The 24,052-nt window shown below is 34.6% G+C and overlaps 1 protein-coding gene across 7 annotated transcripts in view; it reads left to right on the top strand.

Annotated features, from left to right (window-relative positions):
• The window catches only part of LOC120623629 (myb protein), a 57,119-nt gene that overhangs the window by 18,290 nt on the left and 14,777 nt on the right, over positions 1 to 24,052 (top strand). For all 7 annotated transcript variants that reach the window (XM_039889764.1, XM_039889774.1, XM_039889755.1 and 4 more), the window contains 2 exons: positions 13,473 to 13,602; positions 15,135 to 15,284. In XM_039889764.1, coding sequence (XP_039745698.1) covers positions 13,473 to 13,602; positions 15,135 to 15,284 — 280 coding nt within the window. The remainder of the gene's footprint in view (positions 1 to 13,472; positions 13,603 to 15,134; positions 15,285 to 24,052) is intronic.

The raw sequence follows: 24,052 nt of genomic DNA, 5'->3' as shown, positions 1-24,052 counted from the left end.
TTTAACTGATTGCTGAATGGGAGAGCTTTATTCACATCGCTGAGGTTAAGAATATAATTTGTGTGATTCAAGATTGAAATTTTAGAATCCCAATGTACCAAAAAAATTACTAGAAATAATTATTTGTAGTCTTAAAATGTTATCACAACTGATCAATGATGAGGTTTGTCACTACTAGCCAAAAAAAATTGCTTTGGGTTTGTATTACTGGAGTCGTGATCTTTTTATCTGGGAAAAACTAACGGTTCCCAGGGTATTTAAAAAAGAAGAAAAATGTGTACGGGCAACAGTAAACAAAAATATGTTTTAATTCTTTTTTTTGTATGTGGTAATTAAAGGACTCCTATATTCAATGGCTTACTCAGTAAATGGTTCATTAGAGCTTTCTCTAAACACCTTTCAGACGCGTGCTGCTTCACATTATTGTAAGACGGTAATAAGGGGAGGAAGTTGAAAAAATTAAAAAAGCAACGCGGGGTTGAGAAATGTCAGGCCATGTGCGCGGGAGTCATTGTACGCCTTAAGACATTAATCTTAGGGGAAATGACCAGGTGAACAACCCCTAGACCTTTGTTGTTCAACAATAATGATTTTTATTTATGTTGACTTCGAGGATTTGTCCTTCCAGACTTCGGTGCATACTGAAAATTCGAAGACAAACTTTTAATATTTTTATTTAAGTCCCAACCAAGGCTACAGCGATCGTAATCACATCGAGGGGACCAGCTGTCCTTTTATAACTCACCCCACTTTTATACCTATCCTAATGTCCTTTGCATATTAAAAAAGCAATTACAATTGTTTCTTCAGTAATGAAACCACTGTTTTGGACAATATACTTACCAGTGGAAATTTTGCCGGAGGGTCGTGTAGAAAGCAATTTTATCAATTTGGAGATAACAGAAACTGGGTTCCCCAAAAAGGCCAAGTGGCAGCTTGACTAACTAGCAAAAACTATACATGTGTGCTTAAATGTGTCATCGACATATGGGACGGCGCTGACGCCTCGTACGTATCCAACAAAAACCTGGAACCCCTCGTTTAGTAAACAAGTCGGAAGTTGCTCCCAGATATTCGGTTTCATCTATATGCCCATTATTATCAGTCCTTTTTTGTAAAAGTTGTTCCCATTAGATTACAGCTTTGAAATAAAAGAAGTTAAAACTAAATAGCTATTGCTATATTCTTCCTGTTACCCAAACATTTCATATTTGTTAGTCTTTCTGTTCTCGGCGTGCAATTGGATATTAATATCGGCTATATATTTTATCATATCGGACAGGTAGTTCCAGTAATTAGAGCTTTCAAACACAATATCTAGCTTTATTACATTAGTAAAAAATTCTAAGCCAGCCAACTCATACTGGAACCTGGTGGTGGCTTAGCTCTCTATCCCTCTCACCTATTAGACGTAAGGCATGAATCCAAAATAAGAACATTAAAGGGCCGAGAATATTGAAGATTTTGTTTATATTGAGCCTATGGGAACCCTTAGAACCACCGATAGAAGAACCAAGATAGAAGTGGGCTGTTCCATGGAAGAAATGGTCATTTCTATAACAGGACAAACCATACGTTGTAGATATCATAATATACCCAATTTCTACTAAGCTTTACGTTACACGTGGGGTCATACATAAGTTGAATTCATAACAGCGCTAGCTTCTAATGTAGGGGAATAATAATGATAAATTGCACATGACCATGACGATGCGTGAGAAAGCCTAATGAATAGATAAGGGTTTAATTTCGCATCCTTCCCCTAGTCTTTGACACTATTGTAGACATTCACGTGTGCACATTAGGCTTATTAGACTCGTCTATGCTCATGGACTGAACCTGTTTGAACCCTTCTTGTTTATTTTGAGATTATGTAAGAGACTGGCATAGACTAAGATCTTTATTTTCTTTTGACGGCCGATTGGCGCAGTTTGCAGCGACCCTGCTTTCTGAGTCCAAGGCCGTGGGTTCGATTCCCACAACTGGAAAATGTTTGTGTGATGAGCATGAATGTTTTTCAGTGTCTGGGTGTTTATATGTATATTTTAAGTATTTATGTATATTATTCATAAAAATATTCATCAGTCATCTTAGTACCCATAACACAAGCTATGCTTACTTTGGGGCTAGGTGGCGATGTGTGTATTGTTGTAGTATATTTATTTAATTAATTTATTTATTTATATGTCTTAGACATTAGTACAAAGGTTGTAGAGACCTTTTCAACCATACTTAGAGAATCGCAGAGTTATTTAGAACCTTTCGTATTATTAACCTTTTGGTTTATTGCTGTATCATAGATAACATTTAAAAATCTGCCCAGAAGTGATACGCAATGCAAATATCTCTTTCGCTTAACGCTAAGAGTATACAAGCAGACCAACACAAGTCAGTCAAACTTGTACCACCCCTATTTTCGAGGCGGGACTCTGGGAGTTACGCCATATAGAATTACTTTAATATAGACTCATCATTAAACTTATTTTGAGATTTTGATACAATAAATTATTATTGAAAGTCAAAAAACTTTTGAGTTGTAAACACCAATGAATAAACGTAACATTCAAAGTTAAAATAAACACATTACTCCCAGCGGCGCATTTAGTTAGTTAAAGCCTTTTAGTTACTTCATAAGTGGAGTACTTTTAAGAGCGGCGATAAATGCAAAGCTATTTTAATTAGTAAAATGAGACAAAAAACACTGGTAAAACATTAACATTAATTTAAAGGAGCCGACCGTCGCCATTTAAAGTGCGATCAGCTTGCTTATCTTGGGGGACAGTTTTTTAAATAACTTTTTAGGTACCTGGTATATAAGTAGGTACCTGCGGTTAAAGAGACCAAAATTTAAAAGTTCTGTAGTTAGACAATATTATATTTTAATGTTTTATGAATGTTATCACATTAATGCTATCACAGAAAACCATCATATTACTAGCCTAATTCAACGTGTGGTCTCTAATCCGCGTGTTTTGCTAATAGATATTGAAGCCCTTTCTTAGTAAATATAACTAACTCAATATTGTGTTGGTTGTTTCTAAGTTTTGGTACTCAGTTTTTTATAAACCCAACTAGGGTTTATAAAAAAATTAAAACTATAAAACATACTTATCTCTTTGAAATTCAGAAATGTCCTGTTGTTAAAGGTTATCCTACGTGTAGGCTATCTGGGAGACAGGTTTTGGATATAGTCAGAATCTTTTACAAAGATCTGGATCTATGTGATGTCTTGTAGGTTGCAAATAAAATAAGATAGCGAACAGCCAAAACCTGCTATTCAAATGAGGAAATAGGAAGGATCTAGTTAATTTTTATGTCCTGCAAACTTTGTGACATTATCCCCAAATGTATGCGAGGGTAGTTCATGCGATTTCTTTCTTTTACTTTTCAAGTAGGAAATCACGCTTCTTGAAAAATAATTTTTTTTTATACTAACGTAAGGTAAAATTAGTTAATAGGAACATACTTCTTTACCCACTCGAACAACGATTAATATCACTGAATGAACTTGATTGTCGTCATAAGCCGAACCTTTAAAAGTGAGTAAACTTTAAGTTCCGATCTGAAGTGGTCCTATCTTGTTATCTTGTAATTTACAAAAAATACCTGTTGAATTAATAACTGAAACGTAACATGACTTTTTCCATTTTTGCGAAAGTGTCTTTTATGTCATAAATCACTAGACGTACCATAAATCACAAGACGTATGTCGATAAACTTAAGTTAAAATTTTCGAAGTAATTAACCTCTTACTATCTACTAACATAAAACCTGTCGAAGGATGAAAACAATTAGTTCCATTTCATTGCATGGATTGTGTTACGTAAAAATGCGTCGTCGGAGGCCCGCGAAGTGTTTTCTCATACGGCAGAATCCGGTGTCGTATTGCGTTCCAACTATACTTGTTTATAGACGAGTTTCATAAATATAGCTTGGTTACAGGATACCTATGTTTGAAGGGCAAAGAGTTCAGAATTCCGGACTTCATTTCTATATAAGCAAATAGAGTTGAGGTTTTGTTAAAAAAGTAAGTGAATTAGCTTTAAGAGCTTATATTTTTTGTTTACAAAAATAATGAATACCATTCCATTCAATTTATATAAATAATCCATTTAAAAACCTCGGAAAGGGAAGATTATAAATAAGTATTAGGGAGCAGAAAAGCAGGTCAATGTTGTATTATAAAATACTAAATAGTGGATCTCTGTACTTCGTCTTAAAAGCTAAGTATTTTACTTCTAACTTGGCTGGTATTCTATGTATAGTTTCCTCGAGTTTTTAGCTATCCTCAACTTCCCTCATTAAGGTTGTACTTAAGACACTCTTCGCCCTGTTCTCACTATGATAAAAAAACTGCGATCCTGCTGTAATTTAGCTTGCATAACATTTTTTACGACGAGAAACTATTGAATAACCTACATTCTTTATTCTAAGTACATTGCACTGCTAACTATGCGAGTATCATTCAAGTGCTTACAGGTCAAACGTGTTGCATTTGAGACGAGCCAGTAATACAAGCAGTATATTATTTCTGCAGTTTTAACTTGACTCCGTATGGAGTGGCCACCAACTGATGTTATGTAGGATGCACCTATATTAGGTATTTGTTTCTATAAGTTGGACATCATTTTCTGTATTGCGTACGAATAATAATTAGTGGGCCATTTATTCAAGGATGAATTACCTTTGATTCTATTTCAATGGTTATTTTCGGGGTTCCCTTTTTCTGTGATCCTTTTCATAATTATAACTATTCTTCATCTTAACCGAATGCTATTATATACACGTCCACACGCCACGTTATTACTTTCCTTGTATCCAGCGGCTGTTTGTAAGCAGCTCGATATCGATATCCTACTCTACGTTTTCCGTCGTGGGATCCCTACTCCTTGAGACCCATCGGTATCCTATTCATTCAGCCAGAATTTTCATCGGTCCTCGTGAGCTATGTGTACTGCCTATTGCCACTTAACTCACTGAGGAATGTCAGTGGCTCATTGTGGATTACTCAAAGAATAGCTCTCTCTATCGACGGCCGAGCTTCTTGAGTTTTATTATGAGACCTTTAGCGAGATACCATATTTAAGAGACTTGGCGACATGCAATTGTCGAAGAGTTTGGTCTTAGTACACTGCTCAAATCACTGAGTGCATGCGAACTCTCCTAGATTTTGCATGTTGACGAACAGAAGAAAGGAATTGCTGAAACAGATTTGGATATAAGTACTTGCCTACCAGTAGCATATGTAATTATTGTTGTCTACAGCAATATATTTGAAGTTGATGGGATTTTCAATGTCATGTCAAGCACATAAGTCTCAGTGCGGACACAGCCTTAGAATTTCCTGAATACCACAAGGTCCTACACGAGATAAGCTTGTTTTAAAACAACAATTATCGTGTACTTAAACCACACCGTTGCATCTTTAACCAAGTCACAATTCAATACGCAAAAACAATACCTCTGGGAACTGAAACGAGTTCTGATGGAATTCAAAAGGAAAAATGAGGAATAAGGCGTCGTTGAGTACATAAATGCTTACGCTATTGCTAATACGAATAAATGTTGACAGTAACGTGCGGAGATATAGTCGGAGTAGAAAAATGAACGCTCTCACTTTTATATTTACCTAATAAATTTGTCCAATTCGGTCACGCTTTATTCGCACTCAGTGCCGAATTATTTTTATATTGTATCCGGTGAAAATATCCACCCACTTTAGAAGGCCTTTGAAATAGAATTTTTACTATTCCCATTAAGGCTATTATTAGAATAAAGCTCTTGAACGGGATATTAACAGAAAGAGAAATGGGTGCCCATTTGCTATTTCGAAAAATTTTCACAGTTTTATACCCAAATTTAAAACTGTAAATAATTGATAAATTACACTATTCACATAAGCAACTACAGTATTTTAAAAAATGAGTATGAAGGTTTCGAAATGCAACGGGATATTGTTTGGCATTCCTCTTCAAACTTGTTCCGAGAAAGTCTTGAAGTGCTAACAGCTAAGCAGCCAAACGTTGAGACATAGGGGACATAAGACAGGAAACATGGAATATGCGTGAGTTAACTGGCCACTTCCTCAAAACCCCTCGTGTTTGCTGTATTTTGTACAAGACTTGCACACGGAGGAAGTCCTTTGATTGTCCTTTGATAATTACAAATGTCTTAGAAGACATTCATTTGGCTTTTTATATTCACTTATTTTTATTTATATAGTCGAGTATATAAGATTGCCTTGCGCTTGAAGTAAATCATGCCTGATGGTGATAGGAACATTCTTTCGAGTATTTGTAAATGATCAGTGGACACCGGTTACACTGTAAAACCTATATATTCTTAGTAATTGTCACCGTAGGTAATTTTCCGTCTTCTTTGTTCTGTAACCTAGATTTAACAAAATAAGGTACATACCAAAAATTAGCAAACAAACTTAACGATCGAAATCACTTTATCAAATCTGCAATGTATCTAAAATCTAGGAGGATTATGTTTCGGGAGATTTTTATTCTAAATTGTGCTACGAGTGCTTATATCTATTTTAATGATTTAGTTATTTGTATGCTCTATGTAAACTAGGAAAAAAACAAAGAATCGGCATATTTATTCGGTGGAATTTAGTAGGTGTTTACTTTGGAAAGCCTAATGGTACGTAGGCTTTAAAATTACTGAACTATGTAGTAACTTCCTAAAATATGATTTCCTTGATGCCCCTTGCTCCCTTTGTTCTTTAAGTTCGTAAATAATCTGATTATTTCCGTACAAGTACACAATCGCTGTTGAAATCATGTCTGAAGGGTGGCTATAAGGACAGGTGGAAATGGTCATAGATTAACTATCTACTTCCTTGCCTTAATTAGAACTTGTGCTACATACGATCCACCTTACGTTTGTTGCTAAGCTCACGAAACCCTCGTCATATTTTTGAGTATTGCTATTTAAATGAAATATTATATTTACGCTTCTAAAAATTAAGCTTAATTTGAATAAATAGTTTTTAAATAAAATTATTACGTCTGTGAGTAAGGTATACGGATGGCAATGTTTACTTTGTTTTGTCAGAATGTGAAGGAATGTATTCTAAAAATTACAATTGAGACTAAATTGTTAATTTTAAATAAATTCGACTTAAACTGCTGTGGCTTATTTATAATAACTTGTTGTGCAACGTGGTTTCACTCGCTTAAGTTTCGATTCCGTGGGTAAAAAAGTAACAGATATCTATCGAGTTTCATTGCAATCAGTTCATTAATAAAACTACATATTTGGGGAAGAATTAATACCACCATTCGAATATATCCAACATTTGTTTCCACAGGCGCGGCGATCTTATTAATTTTTAGATGACAAAAGTTGCTATTTTTGTAGGACAGAGTATTTATGTATGACGCTTCATTTAGGCAGCGCACGTGGATAAAGCGGCTGGGTAGCACATCTTCTATCTTGCAAATATCTTTACAAATACCATTATTTCAGTCTAAAATCTTATTTTTACTGAAATTAAACAAAGGCTGTGTGTTAAGTCTCTATAAAATAGCTTTCTAACAGTGAATTAAGCTTAAAAGTTTTTAGTGTATAATGGCAAAGTAACGCTTGGATAAACCTATATTCAAAAATTGGATACAGGTATATCCAACTTTTGAATATCGTTCAATTATACTCTTACTGAAGGTTCTTTATTAAACAGTTTCTTTTATAAGTTTTAGAAAGGAAACTGCTATTAGAGGTAGTGTTATCGATATTGCCTCATCAGAGGCTTTGCTATGTGAAAAAGCAATATTTATCGGCATATCAGATTAGATTTTTCGGTATCTGACAATGCCCTTTATGAGCGGAATCCAAAAGAACTTTATCATTATGCATATAACAGGATGTTGAATTATTTATGATCGCTGATTGGTATTTATGAAAATAACATTTCTTTAAGTTTAATCGAGTTTCTTGAATAAATATTAAAAACACAGGCTATTCTCTGAAGTTTTCTTTTGATGCACAAAATGTGAAGCTTATAAAGGAAACTCAAAATTTGGCATTCAAATTTTGGACTGGATGCAAAATAATAACTTCTCTGGAATCTGAAAAAAAAAAAGCGGAACGTCGATGGATGATCGTCAGTGCGGTATCCGCTACTTGAGATTTTTTTGTTAGATTTTTTCCTCTCCATTCGAAAGTCCCGTTTCTCACCAAAATAACAGGAACTTATAAACATTTTCGATATTCCAACTTATCAACGCAAAATATTTATTTTAAATGAATGGTCCCTTTTTGCCCTCATTTTGAACAAATTTCAGCTTGTCGCATAATTTGAAATGAGTATTGTATGATGTAAGAAACTCCGTTTTATCCATTTCAACTTCGTTATAACTTATCAGGAAGGTGGGACAAGCAAATAATCGTTATATAAAACTTTGGTTCGGTTTGCTATGTTGAGGTCAGTTGGTCTAAAATTTCGGCTCAACATTATTTTCGTTGCGTTTGCGTTGACAAAATTCGTTAATAGAGCTTTTCCTTTATTAAACTTTTTGATAGTTGAAAATTCGTCACAAAGTAGTTGTTCAAAAAAAATGTTAGTTTAGTATGACAATATGTATGTTATATTACATAGACTCTTATGGACAATTCAAGGGGATTACGAAAAAAATGTTAATCGAAGAAGTCTTTATATTGATATTAAGGTAGCACTGTATTTTCTATTACTAATATAATTAAACTGTGTGAATTTATACATTTCTGCTTCTGGTAGTTACTTTTTCAGCCTTTCATACATTAGAATTAAACGCTGACCTATCCATACAAAAAGTTAATTTTATGTTTTTTGTTCGTGCATGTTGCTTACACCTGCTTACCTTCGCCTGTGTTGCGTCACAAGTTCCCACTGAGGGTATGATCCTGTACCCAATTTTATATCCTTTTCACTCTGTATTGTGTCTCGCTTGTTGTCCTTTTCACTGAACCACCTCCCTCGAGGGGTTTCGTAGTCACAGTTCACCCTTATTTCGTTCTGCGAACGCGTTCCGTGTGGGTGTGTGCGTGAGTCCCTTCGAAGTGTGAGAAAAGGATAAAATTCTTTAACAATACACCGTACAGTTTGGTCCTGTCATTCAATGAGTGTGTGTGGTAAAAATGTGTTGTAGCAACTACGTTTTGGCGGGAAACCTAGTGCTTTGTTGTTAGGTTAGTGTAAAATGGATTTAAGTGGACAATGGAGTTGTTAGCAATTAAAGAATCGGCGTCGCGTTTTGTTTTCGGATAATTCAGCGTGATGTTAAATGAGTGAGTATTATTTTGATTACTATAATGAAACATAATTTATATTTATCTAGCTTCGAATCGGGTACGCATTAGTTTATTTTTGATCATTTATTTATAAGCTGCAATAGCCTTCAATAATCTTTATAAAATACTAGCGTTTGCCCGTGACTACGTACCTACGCGTTTATTTTGGGTGTTTTAGAATCCCGCAAAAATCAATATTTTCGAGGCATAAAATGTATTCTAGCGCTGTCTCCAGGATGCAAACTATTTTCATGCATGATTTCACCAAGATTTTTTTTTTTGTTTGGAATACCGTAGATAATTTTTACCAGCAGCTTCTCAGGGATAAATGTAATGTTATTTCTTTGTTTAGGATGTAAGCTATATGTGTGCCAAATTTATCAAGATGGACACAGGCCTCCTCTTTCATATGCGTATGATGACAGATATATTTTTTATATGAGTTGTTTTACATTATATGTACAGTAGCTGTTGCCCGCGTGTACTACGGTTCTTTACAAATCCCATGGGAACCGTTTGTTTTTCTGGAATAAAAAGTAGCCCATGTTCTTCGCCATCTTTTCAACTAACTCTATGCTTAAAACCAAGTTGATTGAAGCCTTACTTAAGGCTTGAGGGAAGGACAAACAATCAAATTACCACATTCATAATATTAGTAAGGATCATAAAACGTTTAATAAATAAATAAATATACTACAGCAATACACACATCGCCATCTAGCCCCAAAGTATAGTTTGTGTTATGGATACTAAGATGACTGATGAATAATTTTATGAATAATATACATAAATACTCATAAAATACAGATAAACACACAAATAATGACAAAACACAATTCATGTTTTTCAAAAACATTAATGTTCATCACGGAAAAATTTTCCCGTTGTGGGAATCGAACCCACGGCTGTGGACTCAGAAAGCAGGGTCGCTGCCTACTCCGCCAATCCGCCGTTAAGTTCAATGTTGCTGAGAAATAAGATAAATCTTTACTTAAGAAAATAAAGATTTACAAACTTGCAAAATCAAATCATCAATTCAAATTAAAAAAAAAAGTTCTTGAGATGATTCCAAAAGCCTATAGCTATACAGATTAGGGTCAAGGTTCTAAGGCTATATATCCAAAACCAATCACTCAAATATTCGGATCCCACGCTTGCAAAGAACCAAAGACGTAAGTATAAATAAAAAATATGCTTTACGAGAGGTCCGGTTGTGAGATTATTATTGGTTCGGGAGTGGAGCGGGCCTCATTGTAGAAAACATTCATATAACTAACAATGACATCATGGCGTGGCTGTGATAAAATTTAATCATATACCTAGCTACATTGGTATTATGTACCTATCGAGTAGCTTGATATGGTATTTACAGGATATCCTTTGTTTTTACTCTAATATTGTAATTAACACTTGGAAAAAGTTAATACAGGAATTTGGACCAGGGTAAGCATAAAGAACTAAAATGACATAAAATGGCAAAATCATTCGTTGCCAGTTATATAAAAATGTTTGGGTAGGCAGCGCTTTTGTGTTTGACGTGCAAGCCACTGACTACCGCCAAGCTTATTTTTGTCAAGCTGCAGACACATGAGGTTTAATACCTTAGCCTCAGGTAGCTGGGCATAGAGACTTCGAAGGCCATGTTGCTTACATGCCCAGTGTTGCTCTGTTTATAGGAAAATTCAATAAAGTTATAAGATCTTCTATATACACGTTAGAAATAAGCTAGGTACCTAGTACTTAAAGCGTATTTAATTTAGACCCAAGTTAAACTTAAAACTAGCTTGCTCTACTTGAAATTGGCGAAGTAGATTAATTGTCTTTTGAATTTTTTTTTGAATTTATATATTTTTGATCATTCATTCAAGTGAAGGTAATACTTAAATAACATTCTATATTATAAAAATAAATCGCTGATTGTGTTGCTAAGCGCAAATCTCGAGAGCAGCTGAACCAATTTCGCTAATTCTTTTTTTAGAATATTCCTTGAAGTACGAAGATGGTTCTTACGGAGAGAAAAATAATAATACAAATACTAAATTAAAAAAAAAAAAAACAATATTTTGGTTCGTGACGTCTGTTGTTGGAGGTATCTTTATAGTACTTAATTTGGACCGCTTAAAGGTTTACCGACATTGCAATGTTTCCTACGAGATGACGCAAATAAAGTGGCACGTATAATAAAGTCTGCATTCATCGTACGAGCATCTAGGCCTAATCGGCAAAGCTCATGTCGCATTTCCGAAGACATGCGGGCTTAAATCCTGCACACATAAGCTTTCTTTGCGGATGTTAAATTTACTAAAATCTGCATAGATTTGTCTGGTTTTCGCAGATTACAGTACACACTTGTGAGACTATCTGAAAGTATAAAAATATGCTTCGTAAGGTTGTATAGGATCCTATTGGGCCACTCCTCTTTCGTTCCTTATAGATTGACACGCACAACCGGTTCTTCAGAACGAGAATAAGAACCGAATTATATATTCATCGAGTGAACAATCCCGATTGATAACAAAAACTATCTAACTTCTCGTTTAGGAGACCATTCATATTTTACATGTAATGTACGCATCAAAAGTGCCATCTATTTGCCTATTTGAATAAATAAATATTCGACTTTGACTTTGAAAACAGGCCACGGGAGAAAAGCGGTTAAGGCCTTAGTCAACCGTGCTGGCCCAGTGCAGATTGATTGACTCCACACACCTTTGAAAACACTATGTAAAACTTTCAGGCATGCATTTTTCCTCACGATGTTTTTTCCTTCACCGTTGAAGCAAGTGATATTTCAATTTCATAAAACGCACATAACTTCCTGGGATTCAAACTCAGCCCCCCGAAAGTGAGGTCGAGCTCCTACCCACTGGGCTATCACCGCTCACGCAGCCGATATGCATCAACGAAATAATAAACATAGCTTAAACCTTATCCGCTACAACTCGTAACATAACATGCTGATACCAATTATATAAGTGTAACAGTCCACAGTTGCTTAGATGACTCAATTTGTATGTTGCAGACGTTTCCCTCCCAGTATTCGCAATGAATGAGAAACTTGTTTGCTATCAGCTGATACCGGCCGGCCGGCGTGCATAATTTATCTTACTTTTATGCCATCCGACCTTACCTCATCGAAAGTATGGACTGAATTGGGAATTATAGACATTAAAACCGGAATTATTTTTCCTACATACAAAAACTTGTTTCTTGCTATGAAATGAATGCTTATCTATGTCTATACACGACAATACAGTCTGTAATACTTCACGAATAAGAACTAAAATTGTGTGCATGATAAATAAGTTAAAGGCCGCATGGATATATGCCGGTCTTCTGGGAATTTCGTTCTGTAATCTACAAAATGTATGAATGGCGCCAGGATTTACGAAGTATCAGCGTTAAGTACCTGTGTTAAATCTTAAACAAAGCTTTTTCAATGTTCTCAGTGAAAAAAGCTTTTTTGCTGGAGTATTTTACTTAACAATTTGTGGGAGTAGTTATTTATATTGCTTTCTAACCGCGCCGTTGATTCATAATACCTATTAGTTTTGTTTTTTAGTTAGTATCCAACCAGCTTTGCCCGCGGCTTCGTACGCGGCTTTTTGGTTTATCATCAATCCTTCGGGAACAGAACTTCTTCAAAATGGTTCATCCATCCATCCATCCATCCATCCATCCATCCATCCATCCATCCATCCATCCATCCATCCATCCATCCATCCATCCATCCCTCCCTCCCTCCCTCCCTCCCTCCCTCCCTCCATCCACCCATTACATTTTTTTGGCATTTATAATATTAGTAGGATTTCAATTTAGGTCGAAGTTGATAAGTGGTCATATGATATCCGCTTTTGTTAACGTGGGTCGTGAACCTTATTAATAAACGTACCTATACCACGTTAATTAATAAGAGCGCTATATTTGGGCTCCTCAGATCAGTCTTATTTAGTGTTTGGTTGACAGGTTGTTAGGCATGACGTTATTTACGTCTTTTGTTTCTATATGAATTTTGTAATATTTATAAATATTTATTTTAAATTATGTCTTATTAATAAATATTTATTTTATTAATTATATTCATTGTCTACCATCCAGATTGATGTTGGACATCTGCTGTACGTTCCGTGACAGCTTACTTTTTAATTCATATTTTTTTTAATTTTTTTTAATAGTCTTATTATTGTCCACAGACGTAGCGGCTATGAGTCAGAGTCGAGCGAATATTCAGAAGACTCGACGGTATACGAAGATGTGCCGTCTACAACCAAAAGTGTTGGGCCGAGGAAGAATATCAACAGGGGGAGGTGGACGAAGGATGAGGTAAGATTAATTGGTAATCCCTATGCATACTAAACCATAATTTCCTAAATAACTTAGTTCGCAATTTCTTTAGCTTATTGTGTACTCAAAGATCGTGCACAAATGCTATATTTATGTACTCTCTTTTGGTATATATGCTAGACGTAATCGCACTAAAGTTTTCTTATGATTAACTGTTTCATAGTGTACAACGTTTAAATAAAAACGAAAATATTGCTTTAGAGGTACATGTTTTACTGTTTCTGAGACTGAAACGCTAATAGTTTTTGAGAAAGCCAATGCCAAAGTTTTAACTGAAAGAAATCAGATACAGCCCTAACAACACAACACATGCAAAACCAAAATCAAGTGACGTGTTTGTACTATGCACATGTCAATCTTTTATCTTCAATAGGGCTGCCATAAACACTGATGATGTTTATAATTACTTTGTATGGAAAATAAATATGCTTCTATTGATTTAAATTTTTTACAGGGTTATTCCCATATACTTATGCACCCTTCAACAGTATTTCGTAATTCCGTTACACGTTGTATAAACAAGATATAGGTATATTCAATGAAATAATATTATATTTGTTATAGATTTCTATTTCCGTGATAATGCACTTATGGTTCGGTTTTTACAAAAGTTTGCTATAAGTATAATAAATCAAAGGCATTTACTTAAATATGAGTTTGGCGAAGTGTGGAAAGGTGGTCCTTGCTAAAGTGGCTTTAGTTATGCAATTGCACCCTATATTATATTTTTGCTTTCTCTTCATCGTTTGATTATCGAACATGTTCTAATAAATGATTTGTATTTATTTATTATTCTATATTATGTACTGATAATAAAGTGACTCAATTAAAATAAATACAGCAAAGATTGTGTAGTCTGATTTTTTGCTAAAGATTATTTTCTACAGGGTCAAGAGATTGATAGTGCCTCAAGTAAAATAATTGACACAGTTACCTACCGAGAGCTGTTTGATGACATTTTATATTATGTTTTTATCTGAATTACATGTATTTGGGGATTGCCTCATTGATATAATATTATTATCATTATATTAATGAGGCAATGTGACAGTAGAAGTTGTATTTAATAAAATAATGCGATTTATTTTCAAACAAAGAGAACGCTTATTAACTACGATTACAAAAATTTCGTTAACATGAATTAAGTAGTTTAACTTCCGAACTGTAGGCAAATATTGTTTAGATCTTTGTATTTTTTCTAAAACAGCAGATATTAAAAGTGCACTGTGCAGCAGATATTAACTGAACTGAACTGAAGAGAGCACTATGTAGTCTTAAATACAGGATTAAATTAAAAAAAAACTAGATGCAATTAGCATTCTGTTTGCCAAAGCGACGTAATTTCGAAATAGCAAAAAAGTTAATAAAAGTAACTACTAAAAGCTGATATAACAAAGAAAATCTATTAAAAAGGCTTAAAGGCTACCATATATCATTATTGTGTTATTAATAACCCAATTGAAAAATATTTGTAAATAAAATTAAAATCGAGGATAATTATTCTGTTTCAGGATAAAAGACTCAAGAACTATGTAAAGATGTACAATGAGAACTGGGAGCTGATATCGGCGCAGTTCTCAGACAGGTCCGACGTCCAATGTCAGCAGCGATGGACGAAAGTCGTCAACCCTGAACTAGTCAAAGGCCCTTGGACCAAGGAGGTAAGTGTATAATCCACCAGCACAGCTAGCATGGGCAGGACAATTATATCCCCGGGAAATGGATAAAAATTTATCTTCATCCACAGCTTTATCAAATCTTAGAGGCGTAAGGCGAAATAATATACAAATAATATAGGCGTAATAATGAACGGGGGTAAACTTCTCCTATTCCATGTTCCCGGGCTTTAGGATTTGGACATGTTAATTATATCCCTGGTTAGGGGCAGTGGCGTGCATTTCATACATGCACAAAAGCACTGCATACCCAAATTATTTTATATAGCTCGTATTGGTGGGGAATATTTCTATTTTATGCTATATATCTGCTTTGTGCATACCCCGGCCGAATGCCCTGTGCACGCCACTGGTTAGGGGTATAATCGGGGATATATTTTTTATCGGGGATATAATTTTTATCGGGGATATAATTTTTATCTCCTGCCCGAGCTAGCCTATTGGCGCAGTTGGCCGCGACCCTGCCAAGGCTGACTACTGGGACCAAGGCTGTGGATTCGATTCCCACAACTGGAAAATGTTTGTGCGATGAGCATGATTGTTTTTCAGTGTCTGGGGGTTTATCTGTGTATTATAAGTATTGGTGTATATTATTCATAAAAATATTCATTAGTCATCGTAGTACCCATAACACGCTACGTTTACTTTGGGGCTAGATGGCGATATGAGGATTGTCGTATTAAAAAACATCGGGTGAAACATCGCTTCACTAGATGTTTCAAAGTTTGTTATCAGAACCGTGCCATGCGATTAATAACATGTCTTACAACCGATGTTAATATTATTTTGTGAATGTATTGACTTAATCAAGCTAAATTTACTAACAGTTAACTTTGTATTCTACTAACCATTTATGATCCAAGTCGGTCGAAATAAATGAATTTTATTTTTAAATATAATAAACAACATAAGCAAAATGTTAAATTGTTGTGCTGAATGACCCAAAAAGCTAAACTACATTCGCAGATCAAAAATAGCACTAAATGAGAAGGGTATAGGCCGTAGTAAACTACGCTGGAAGTGCGGATGAGTAGACTTCACACGTCCTTTAGAACATTATTGAGAACTCTCAAGCATGCAGGTTTCCTCACGATGTTTATCTTCACCTTTGAAGCAAGTGATATTTTATTGTTTATAACGGGTATCTAATTAACTGATGAACTAATGCGTTTTGATCAGAACACTTTTAGACTATTGGCTTAAATAGATACATCTTTGATGTGAGTAATCTAAATTCAAACAGTAACAAAAATGTATCCATAGATTTTCAAAGATAATTCCATACGCTTTACGATAAATTAAAAACATCTCTCCATTTAAACGCACGCCATTGAGTCTAACAGTGCAAGGAAGATGCGTCATAGGTCAGTAACTTGCACGCTCATTGAATATTACACCTTTCATTCATGCCGTCACTTGCCGTGTTATTATTGTTCATTAGATGCAAAGGAAATACTTATTGACTATGTTACTATGTTGCGAGATCAGTATGCAAGATTCGCTTAGCAAGCATTTCAATTAAAAGATGCGGTATTATTCTAGATTATGTTGCCTCATGATGATAATAACTTTATATGGGTCAGGACCAAATTCTTTACAAATCCAGACTCACGTTAGTAACTAATTTTTTTAATCCACTACAAGTTAGCCTTTGACTGCAAACTCACCTGATGGTAAGTGATGATGCAATTTGAGATGGAAGCGTGCTAACCTGTTAAGGAGTATGTCAGTTATATTTAAGCCATACCTAGGGGTATATGCAAACTCACCTGATGGTAAGTGATGATGCAGTTTGGGATGGAAGCGTGCTAACCTGTTAGGGAGTATGTCAGTTATATTTAAGCCATACCTAGGGGTATATGCAAACTCACCTGATGGTAAGTGATGATGCAGTTTGAGATGGAAGCGTGCTAACCTGTTAGGGAGTATGTCAGTTATAATAAGCCATACCTAGGGGTATATGCAAACTCACCTGATGGTAAGTGATGATGCAGTTTGAGATGGAAGCGTGCTAACCTGTTAGGGAGTATGTCAGTTATAATTAAGCCATACCTAGGGGTATATGTCGCGTAGAAACCGATTATGGGGTAGGCCCCATAATCGGTTTCCACGCGACATCGTACCGGAACTAAATCGCTTAGAGGCACGACGGCCGAAGCCTCCCACCTGACTAGATCAAAGTAATTCAAATTCGGGAATCGAACCCGGAACCTCCGGGCTTAGGATCACAGCGCCAACATAAGGATCTTCTTCTTTCTCCTGGCTATTTACTATCACAAATCATTTGGGCTCAGCCCTCCTAGTACTCCTAGTAACCGTTCGGTTGAGGCTTGTCTCTTCTGTTGTGCTGCTTTTAATGAATCAAAATACAGTATATTATCGATTAGTTAAATGATTTCCTTTATGTTTGATCCTTAAATTTTTATTAGCTGGCGTAGATGGTCACGGTACTCAGCCATGAGGTTACCACGAATAAGAATAATTGTTTTCCAGCGAAAAAAAACTCCCATTTGCAATAAAAGGAATGGTTCTAACTATAGAGTAAAATTTCGACTCAATATCATCCGCGTCATAAAGAGAATGAATGAATATACTTTTATTGCACACCACAAAAAGTACATAGAAAAAAAAGAAAAGTATAACAAAACAACGTATACAATTTGGCGGCCTTATCGCCAGAGAATATTATATGATCGCAATGAATAACTGTTATTTCTTTATCCATTTGGACCTTATATAAAGATTTAAACTACCTATTTTACAAAAAAAATAATATTGAAACAAGTTTCAGTAGTACGTTTCAAATGAAAATTGGCACTACTAGTTTTACTATTATTAACCGAAATAACTGAACTTATGCATTCTTACAACAGTTCTTAGGTTTCATGAATGAATCCATTGTGTGTGCACGCATTGTGAATGTTAACTAAAACCATTTACACCGGATTTTAGTACTGCCAGTTGATAGTCATCTTAAGCCGAGTTCAGATAGAATGAATGTGAGCAATAACTAACTACTTATAGCTAGCCTTGTGTGTGATTAAGCGATAAAGGTAGCTTTAAATCGTGCTTTGCATAGTAAACCTACTTTATAGAAACAGATAACAGAATAAATGGTTAGTACAACTGTACGTGAATGGAAAAGCGGAAACGTAGATTATTATCATAGAAATCGAAATAAAAATACAAGTATTGTAGGTCACCCGATCGCAAAAGTATCATCATAACCGGCTTAGCCAACTGCGGATTGGTTGGCTGCACACGCCTTCGAGAAAGTTATGGAAAACTCAGGCGTGCAGGTTTCTTCACGACATTTTCCTTTACCGTTAAAGCAAGTGATATTTTAATTGCTTAAATTAACAACTCTGAAAAGAAAGAGGTGCGTGCCGAGTTTCGAACTTGTTCCCTCGAAAGGGAGGCCGAAGCGCTGGCTACTAGGCTAGCACCGCTTTTACTAAGCGCAAAAGTTATAATAATGAAATTGACGTATTTATGGTGTAACATGAGATAATCTAAGAATTTTATTTTTTGGTTGCAATTTTGCGTTCTGACGTTATTTGCTCTAGAAATATAAACAATAATATGTCATAGTGTGTAATAACAGCAGCTGTTAATATTATCTATTCAAATTGAATGGCTGCGTGGCTAAGCATACTACAAAGCATGTACCAACTACAAATATAACTATGTGCACTATTGCCAACTGAACAGAGATTAGTTTTCAATATCACGTCACATTTTAATGAATTGAATTTTGTAGATGCATGAATGAGTAGATTAAAATTTTATAACACTTAGGTGGTCTCGAATATTATACAATCGAGTATTGATAAGATTATATGAGAACAGTGTTTTTTTGAATTTGTGTCAACAGCGATATAGAACTGTATATATAGGTTCTACTTATATACCGCACTAGAATCAGCTTATAATTTCTGATTTCCCGTAAGATTGACATGCATGTTCCAAAAAAACTAAGTTATATACAACGCCATATTGTATCACAATCGGTTCTAGTGTTGTGTATTTTAGAAAGTTAGAACGAGGCAGGCATTTTTGAATAAAATAATACTGCTTTATGCGATAAGAGTATGAATATTATCATGTAAATTAAAATATAAAACCGGTTAAATACGAAATGGACTAGCACCTGGAGGGTTCCGTATCAAGTTGAAATATACAACGTGTAAATTAAAACCGAAATAATACTTCAGAAGCTACAGTAGGTTCATTATTTACCGTCTCTGAAACTTATCTGTGAAACCGAAAAGCTAGACGTTTTTGAGTAAACCGTTGCCATGGTTTTTTTTTGAAAGAAATCAGTTACAGCCCTAACATCACACGCAAAAGTAAATCATGTGACTCGTGTCACTTTAGTGGTACGCGTCGCGTAGCGTAGGTACTACGTACGTGTCGTACTTTTATCTTCAGTAGGGTTGTCATAAGTTACCACTTAGAATGTTTTGAATTAGTTTATAGAAAAATAAATATCTTCCTTTTGATTTAATATTTTTACCGGGTGATTCCTTATGAAATATACTTATGCACCCTTCAACAGTATTTCGTAATAACATAACACGTTGTATAGTAAATTAACTGAATTAAGATTGAACTAGAAACGACGATTCTTATATACTTTTTTTTCGTAGAAGTAAACATTCCGTCGAAAGTTCCATCTTTTACCTATAAGGTCTAAGAGATACAGCCCACTAAAAGAGACAGTGAAGGTTTAGTAATAGGCTCCCGTAGGCCACCTCTCGGTATGTAATCGTTTTACGTATCTTTCAATTTTATTTTTCATTTAGATATAAAACTATACAAACGTAAAATGTATTGAATTCTAAATATAGTGATAGATATTTTAATCCATATAAGTAGTACCTAAATGGAATGCTGAATAGGTGTGACAACATTGAACAGGCGATTTATAAAAAAAAAAAAAAAAATTTTGAACGGCTACGGTTTTGCTGGCTAATAGAGATATATTTAAGATGTTAACTAAACTTGTTATTCGTGATTCCACGCACGGATCTGCAGGTTCACTTCATGTTCGCAATCTTCCTAAAATCACAATTACGGCGCAGTTTACAAATTAGTAGATCTAAAATAATTATCATTGAGCTTATTTGACATATTCCCCGACCATGTGAAACGTAATTGTAATGAATTTCATTTTTCTATTCACTCGAAAGATCCTCGCAGTGCGGTCTCTAGTCTCTAGCCACGTTTCGCTCATATTCCCTGATGATGCTGCTACGCTTTTCATGGGCAGGAGCCATTTTCTCTACGGTATCTTCTTCCAAATTTTGGTCCAGCGCACGGGTTGAAATAATATCCAATTAATAATCATCCATGTAGCATTATACGGGGGTAAACTCCTCCTTTTCTTTGTTTCCGTATTTTAAAAGGAGGACAAGGGAAATTTATCCCTTGCTAGTGGTTATAATCGGAGGATATGATTTTTGACCTATGTCTATGCTCCGGAACGGTTTTTGGAATTTACAACTCGATAGTTCAAAAGTAGTATACTTTTGAACCTACTAAAGTTAGTAACCAAATTATTTTAGGCGTTTTCTTGTCTGTGACTAATCTGACAGCTGCAATAACAAAACGCTTTGCCCATTAAATGCTTTGTTCACACGCAATAAAAAGATAAAATTAAACAGGACCACTTTAAGGCCCAAGTAAACATATGATGTTTGCCTGGACGTATTTAGACGGTGACATAGTCTGTGACCTTGATTTTTTTTTCTATTCGTGTACGTATGGCCCCCAGAAATTATCCTTGACAAGGGTAAGCATGATTTATTTTCGATAGTGGGACGTAATTTTTATTGCAATACTTAGGATTGCTTCAGTTAAGAAAGTGCTCGCAAAGTAGTAGGAAAGAGTTTTGATTGGAACACATAAGAAATATTCAGATTCCAGAACTATAAAAATGTAAAAAATATACAAAGAACATGAACAGTTAAAATTTAAACCAGGGATCAAGAAAATCTTACATGCCATATATTATAAATGCGAAAGTGTATTTGTTATGTTGTCTTAATGTGTGTACATTGACACGATTGGTATTGGATAGAAGCAGGCGTTACTGCCTTGCTTGCTTGCCTTTGGATTTCCGCAAATCCATGATAAATTATGAAAATTAATCTTAATTTGCTATAATCTGCGAAAAGCAGGAGAATCTGTATGATGTAATTCATAATTTCTTCAATCCTTATACACAACACCAAACAGATCCTCGGCAATGTACCCTTGAGGGTACATCTCCTGCTTTTCGCGGAGTATATCAAATTAAGATTAATTTTTGTAATACGATTGATATTATAAGAACTAGAGTCTCGTAAGGTTCTCTTTAGTTCGTCATAGAACGTACTTATCTTTATATTAATAATAAAAAGTAATTCTATAAGCTTGTTATGCCTCGTCAGAAAAGTTCCTTAAAATCCTGGAACATTTTATGGAGATATGGTAATGCTATCCTCAATCGCTTCGTACCAGACGTTAGTGTGACTGCAGATTATTTTTAATTGACAAGTTTGTGTTAGATTACTAAATTATATTTTTCATTTATTTAGAATTTTTGTTACAGGCCATTTTTATTATAATCTATGCGACGGTTATTATACTTTGTTTGATTTGTAAGGCGGATTTGTGAGTTTCATAAAAAAATCTGATTTGATAAAAATTATTAGTTATTGTTGACTAGTATGCCCCTGGACAGTAATTATCCGTCTTTGAAAATTATTTTTCCTTAAATATAAATTTCATTTCTTGTATAAACAGTAAATTGTTAATAGCCCAGTGGTTAGGATTTCAGTCTACCCTTTGAGAGGACCTTGTTCGAACTGGCCCCTTTAATTTTAAAATAAAGAAAAATATCAAGAGAAAACCTGCGTGCCTGAAAATTCTTCATAGTATTTTCAATGGTTTTGGTGTTTATTAAGCGCTTATATTTACCATATACAAAATAATGTACTATTGCACTCCTAAAACCTGCTCCTGCGCAGGCACTCGTAGCTTACTTCAGTGGGGCTAAATATTATCGCTCGAACTTCTGAACCTATACATATAATTTATTATAGCATTCTCAAGCACCCGCAGGACTATAAAGTTTAATATGACGGCCTCTCATTTTCAAGGACGGACAATTAGCTACATGCTATATTTATACAAAGGAGTTTTTTGTCCATCATGCTCATGCCTCTCGTACCATAACACGTGTATTATAAAAAAGTATTATAGACCTGATAAATTGTTAGAGCAGTTTTAAAATAGTCGTAGTTTTTAGATCCTAAAAAACTCTCCTTAAAATCACTCATAATTTGTAGGTATATAAGAATCTATAGAAGAAAGAATAAGAATCAGAGTCTTCAGTCAGTTTTCTTCAGATTACCAATTTCTTGTTGGATGTCAATATTTCATAAGTGAAAATTAAAATTACAATCGTGATTTTATGATTTTACAAATGCCAAACATTTTTGATTTTAAGTTGAAAAACAAATGTTATTTTTTCCATGATTGTAATATTTCTACCTATATTTTTTTTTTTCATTTATCATCTTAATTTTGATATTCTTTTGTATATAGGTACTTTAAATAATTTATTGAGAATTTGCTTGATTGGTATCGCTTCAGAGATTAGTGTGTCTTTTAGTGCATTATAAAAGTACAATTTTTAAGTCGGTTTCCGAAACTTCACAAATTAAACATCACTATTCCTATTTCCATAGTTAAACAAAAATGTAAATGTTTAAATTTATATTATTGGTCTTGTTCTATAAAGAAAATAGTGTCCGAAAAACGCGTAACCATTATCTACAGACAGTCTGAACTCTAGACCAAAAACAAACCTATTCAACGTCGAACCACGAGATCAATAACATCTATATTAACTAAATATGCATAATTACATATAGTCGCATGACAACTTATTTTTTCTTAAAAAGGCAACACAGTACATGAGATAATATGTATAACGCAGGTTACAGCTGATCAAACGATTTTATTCGTATTTTTTCAAACACTGGATCACCTTGAGAAGTAACGATTCCCAATCGCTTCTTTTGTACTTTTTGTATTACTTTTTGCAATTATATTGGTCATTGATGATCCTATAATGGATACTTATAGTTTGAGAGATCGCGTGGAATTAACTTGTTTCTGAGACGTAAAAAACAAGAGCATGACTGTGTTAATTGATATATTGTTTTTTAAATCGCTTATACCATGCAAACTAGTTATTGAGGCAAAAACAAAAATTATGCCTGCGTTTTAAATCATTTTATATGTATCGGATATAAAGTCTGACTTACTCGGTGTATTGCATAAGATAAACTCACGTTTCACCTGAGTTTATTTATCGAAATTATTAAACGATTTCCAAACCAAAATTAATAATTAAATAAATATACTACGACAATACACACTTCATCATCGAGACCCAAAGTAAGTGTTAGCTTGTGTTATGGGTACTAAGATAACTGATGAATGTTTTTATGAATAATATACAAAAATACTTAGAATATACATATAAACACCCAGACACTGAAAAACATTCTTGTTCATCACACAAACATTTTCCTGTAGTGGGAAACGGCCCACGGCCTTGGACTCAGAAAGCAGGGTCGCTGCCCACTGCGCCAGTCGGCCGACAAAAATGAACCACATAAACACAGTTTTGTTATTATTATATATTAGTTATTAGATTGTAAACGTACAGAAAGAAGTAAAAGAACATCACCAAAATT

The sequence above is a fragment of the Pararge aegeria genome, chromosome 1 (assembly GCF_905163445.1).
Source record: "Pararge aegeria chromosome 1, ilParAegt1.1, whole genome shotgun sequence".
In the NCBI taxonomy this organism is placed as follows: Eukaryota; Metazoa; Arthropoda; class Insecta; order Lepidoptera; family Nymphalidae; genus Pararge; species Pararge aegeria.
Note: the sequence above shows the minus strand (reverse complement) of the source record. Positions and strands in the feature narration are given on the sequence as shown.